The sequence below is a fragment of the Aptenodytes patagonicus genome, chromosome 2 (genome assembly GCF_965638725.1).
Source record: "Aptenodytes patagonicus chromosome 2, bAptPat1.pri.cur, whole genome shotgun sequence".
Classification (NCBI taxonomy): Eukaryota; Metazoa; Chordata; class Aves; order Sphenisciformes; family Spheniscidae; genus Aptenodytes; species Aptenodytes patagonicus.
The window spans coordinates 951,496-956,729 of record NC_134950.1 but is presented as its reverse complement, the minus strand read 5'-3'; the positions used below and the strand labels follow the sequence as shown (position 1 = coordinate 956,729).

General features: G+C 49.3%; 1 protein-coding gene across 1 annotated transcript; it reads right to left on the bottom strand.

Annotated features, from left to right (window-relative positions):
• Nucleotides 1-614: 614 nt before the first annotated feature.
• Nucleotides 615-3,524, bottom strand: LOC143156081 (lymphocyte antigen 6E-like). The gene is made up of 3 exons (XM_076328993.1): nt 3,424-3,524; nt 1,647-1,766; nt 615-926 (listed from the first exon to the last, which is right to left on the bottom strand). The coding sequence occupies exons 1-3, from the start codon at nt 3,473-3,475 to the stop codon at nt 769-771; spliced, it is 330 nt and encodes a 109-aa protein (XP_076185108.1). The 5' UTR covers nt 3,476-3,524; the 3' UTR covers nt 615-768.
• Between the last annotated feature and the right edge of the window lie 1,710 nt (nt 3,525-5,234).

Here is a 5,234-nt window from a genome sequence, read left to right as displayed (position 1 = left end):
TGGAAGTGGAGGTGGGGACAAGGACTGCAGTTAAGCAGATGTGCGCAGATGTGCACAGATGTGCAGGCTGTACAGATAAGCATCGTTTTGATAAAAATGTGGCACCGCAGGCAGAGCCAACAGGAAGAGGTATGTGGCTGATGTGGCTGAGTGTTCATGGGGCACAGGGGGATGTCATTGGCCCTAGCCGGGGGCTGGGAGCGAGAGGCTGGACAGAGGGGGTGAGGGGTGCAGGGGAGGAGCGTTGCAGTCAGCACCCACCGCAGGCTCAGGCTTTTATACGCAGGACTGCCTTTTTCCCTTCCCCAGCAGCAACCCTGTGAGTTTGCACAGTTTCCCTTCCGAGTTGGTGCTGAGGGGTTGTTATTTTTGCCCACCCCCCTCCCTGAGTCTGGAAGCTGCCACTGTGTGGCTCCCAGCAGCAACCCGAGATAAGGTAAGATTGCAGGAGAAACCCCTCGAGAGATTTGCAGGACATGCAGAAGCAGCATCTCTCTCCCCCAGGCTGCAGGACATAGCACGGCCGCTTCTCCACCAAGCTGCCGGGGCAACAGAGCTCAGGCATGAGAAGCAAGTGAGAAGCTACAGGTTGGGAGGCAACACAGGGCAGGAGGTGGTGACCATAATACTTTATCTATTCTGAAGCATGTTCGATGTCCATACCCTCCTGGGGGAATATGACCATGCTTTTCAGGCCTTCAGAAGCCCCTTTCTCCCACCACCACTGAGCAGGCGAAGAAGGACACTGGCATGGGAGTCCCTGGCATCTCACTGCCGAGCTAGCCTGGGTCCCGGGCACGCATTCAGGTTGCACAAGAAGGTTTGGCAGCAATATGAGGTGTAGGAAGCCAGGCCCAGGCTGAAGTTGTGGTGTGGGCAGGTCTCAGAGCACTTCTTGGTGATCCTCTTCCACAAAGACAAAAAGCCTTGCCCAAAGAAGGGAGAGAGCAGTATTAGCAACGAGAGTTTGTTGAGTGCTTCTCGATCTTGTACAGCAGGGAGATGGGCTAATGAGTCCCACTGTCCCCCACAGCCCCAAGGACCAGCATGGCCAATGAGACCCACCCCGATCCCACCCCAGCCCAATAAGCGCTGGTGACCAGCTACACAGGGCATTCAATATCCCTGCTGGGCATCTGGCACCTCCCAGCATGGACCCTCATGTCAAGGCTTTCTTAGGTGTACGATGGCATCCGTGAGACAATGTTCATGCCTGGATTGAAAGCACATTTCCAGGCTTCTCTGCTTGAAGGAAATGATTTTATTCCCCTCTATATCTCTCTACACCTTCTCATACACCCTGGCTACCTGCTTCTTTTCATCTCCTTCTCTAATCAAGGTTCAAATTTATTTATTCTTCCTCTGAAGGATCCTCTCTTTGTCCTTCCTCTTCTCCCAGTGCCCCCTGCCTTTTCCATGCAGGCATAAAACAAAGGCTAAAGAGGACAATCTCAATGTGTGATGGGGAGGAGGATTTCAAACCATGCAAACTTTGAAGGCTGGGCTAGCAAGGGCTCCACCTCCCACATGTGCTTCTCCATGACTCCTCAGCCCATCCATCAACAAGGGGCAACCATAACAAATGCAATCGAAACCCCACATCCCATTTGTGAGTCCCCATCAGAGGACGGACAGCCAGCACATACCAATTCCTACGGAGGCAACATTGGTCACGCAGTACTCATCCTTGTCCGAGCACTTCTTGGCCTTCAGACAGCTCCAGTTGCTTTGTTCCCAGTCACAGGTGTAGCAATACAGGGCATTTGCTGCAGGAGGAGACAGAGGATATGGAAGATGGAGACAAAATCCTGCTAGTCCCGGCAGCAAGAATTACCACCTGCTTTCCATTGACTCTCGAATGCACAAGGTGCGGGTCTGCTGAAAGCGATGGGGCTGCGAGACCCAGAGCCGATCCACTCCGCCATCCACACACTTCCACATTTACACCCAACACATGCACTCAGGCACGCGCATCTGCGCGTACACGCACCGATGGTGCAAGTCTGCCCTTGCGCCCTGCACTCAATAGCACAATGGGCCAAGGGTACTGGGTTTGATGTGATGCAGGGAGCTGGGAAGGACAGGGTCCTCTGTAAGAGTCTACAGGCATGTCCCAAGGCTTGGGGTCCCCCTTTCTAGTTGCTGGAGACACTATAAAGTAGACTATAGCCTAATTGGGCAGTAAGCATTGACAGTTGAATAAGGTTAATTGGGACCTCCATAGCCTAAAGAAGTCAGTCTCCCATGCCTGTGTCTTTGGGTGGGACTTCAGTGCCCTCAAACATACATGTGTTACCTGGGTTAAAAAAAAAGGTAAGGAGAACGGCTTTTAACTCTTTGCTGTGTGAATGCAGCCCTAAGACACATGCAGTCTAACACTTCATTTTTACTGCCTAGGTTATCTAACACAGATTAGGGCAGTCTTCGTTTTGGCACTGAAGACAATCTCTCTGTCCCCCAGGCCTTGTTAACACTTGGAAATTTGTCAAAATCGCTATTCTGGTAAGTGAACAAAGCTAAATAGCAGAAAGGTATGCTTAGGACACAATGAGACAGAAATAACTGTTCCAAGAAATTATTTTTCTGCACCAGACAATGTGGCAAATTTCCAAGCGCTGGCAAACCTTGTTCCTCTTTACAAAATGAGGATAGCATTTATTCTCTCTGGTTGCTTAACTGTCTTGTCCATAGAGGCTATAAGATCGTATACTTTAAGAGGGCTCTGATTTCATTTGCAATCTCTCTGTGAAATAAAATACATAATCTATAATGCAAATAATATGCAGATATACATCCCCGCCCAATATCCCAGCATAAGGCTGCTTAACTCATTTAGTCCACAGCCTAACTTCTCCCTAATTCCCCAACTTTATCCCAAAATCTCTGAAATCAGCAAGCTTGTCAGGTCTCTGAGATGGGCAGAAATCAGGGGCATCCAGCAGGCAGCTGCACAAGGCCAGATGTTGTAGGTCCGGCCCCGTCCCACTGCTGCTGCTAGAAACGGTGTCACTGACTGCAGTAGGAACCAGGTGCACAGAGCTGCTGATGTATTGTGCTATCGCAGGCTGAAGCACTTCTTCATCAAGAATTAGAAATAACCACAGTCTTGCATCACCTCAACAGACAAACTCACTGGAAAGTCTCTTAACAAAGGCAGAACAGTGGCAACTGCTTTCCTTTTTTCTGTCTTGCTTTCATAAAAATCCAGTAGCGCATGAGTCTATAGGGAAAGTTCCCTGCAGAAAATAAACCTTTCACACATCCAGGCTGAGACTACAGATAAGAAACCCACTGCGTCCTTCAGCTGCACCACTGCAAGAGCTAAGACACCCTCTCCCATGATTTCTTTCCCTGGCTACGAGGCCTCCCTGACTTTAAAACACGCAACTGTTCTTTGTCTAGTAGCAAACCGTGATACCTCACCTTGATCTGCGCATAGGATCAAAGCCAGCATGGCAAGGAGGGAGGCCTTCATCTTCTCTCAGTCGTCTCCGCAGCCCAGGAAAAGCACCCTCACCTGGGGACAGGATATATATCTTCCCTGCGTTTGGACTGAGTGATGATGAAGACAACGATTTTGAAAGAGTGGGCAGGGATCATGCATTATTTGACAGGCTAGGAATGCATGTGGGTTGTTTTCTCACCTTGCTATTGCCTTCAGGCTGGTCTGATGGGTCCGGAGAGGAGTGAAAGCACTAAGGCAATTCATTCCATTTATTGCTTTTAATGCTTTAATTTATCTATGGTCAGGCTAGCAGTGCTACTGATGTCTGAGTGGGGCTTTTGTACTGTTTAGCTCCAATCTGATCATCACATCTGTGGCCAGATAGTTCAGTGAAGGCAGCTACTCAAAGCAAAATGGTAATAAGTGGCATAAATTAATGGCTTCATCTGGGTGGATTATTGCCAAGTGCGTTTCCAGGGTTAGACCTGGAGAACTCCCAATATGTACAGTCAGGGTAGATCTAGCTGTATATTTATGGTTGGCAACATAAACAGGAAATGTCTTATAACCTCCTGTTTGCCTATAAAAGCTGCTGGTTATCTACAAAGTCCTAAATGCTCTGCGTCCTGGTTTTGAGAGCCGCTGCCGCAAGAGAGCAATGGCTTTGGGGTTCAAAGGCAGAGGCTGGGACACTGGAGGTTGGTTTCCAGCTTTGCAACAGCTTTCCTTTGCTACAGCTGAGCAAAGGGTAAAAATATCTTCGTCCCCCTTCTACATGGAGCATCCGATTCAAAGTCCTGCTAGATACCAGTCAGATATAACGTTCTCAGCCTTTACGGTTTTGCTGCATACTTACAATTTGGGTGAACCTGGAGCTGATAATTTCAGCCTTTCCGGGGCCTCCATTTGACTGCCTGTCCCACTTCTGCTTCCAAGGAAAGAGTTACCGGGAAGTTTGGTACTGAATATCAGCAGACATCTCCGTGAGTCACCGCATGCCTGGCTACCAAAGAGCGGAGAGGACGAAGCAGGAGCAGCCCCTTTGAATAAAGACATTTGGGCAATCAGCTGTCTGCTCACCCCTTCCTTCTCCACCCTGCAAGACTCGGTCTGCAGCGAAGAGAACAGGGATCCAGCTGTAGCTAAACAGCCTGGGGTTTACGAGATGGAGATGCAGGAGAAGAGGCAGAGGCTTAGAAAACATGTGGAAGAAAGAGCTTAGATGGACGAGGGGAGGGCGAAAATGATTGGGGCCCAACATTAGTTTCTGGGCAGGAGATCAGTCAGATGAGGAAGCATCCCTGAAGCAGGGGTCATGCTCATCAGAGACATTTAGAGCATCTGATGGGACTAATCATTGTTCGTCATAGTGAAGGCATGGCCAGAGGAAGTTCAAAGGGACACCAAAACCCATAGTGTCTTCCTTTTTAAGAAAAAAAAAAAGGGGAGGGGATTACTGGGGTGGGCTTTTTTGGTTGATTTGCAGATATTTTTGAGGTTTCTGACACCGGCGTTAAACCACTGGGTCTGCCAATACAGCTGACATAAAGCAGGCTCAACAGGATGGTGAAGTCAGCCCTGATAACTCCATGAGCACTAACCATTCCTCTCCAATGGACGTACACCTTCTGGGTGTGGAGAGGATAAGCCACATCGTTTGCCCAACAGATGGAGTTCTGCCAGACTCAGGGACTGCATGCCACCGTGGATGACAGAGGAGGTATGTCAGTCCTCCCAGATGTCACGAGGCAGCAACTGAGGAGCTAGACCTATTCCGGGGAATAAGGAT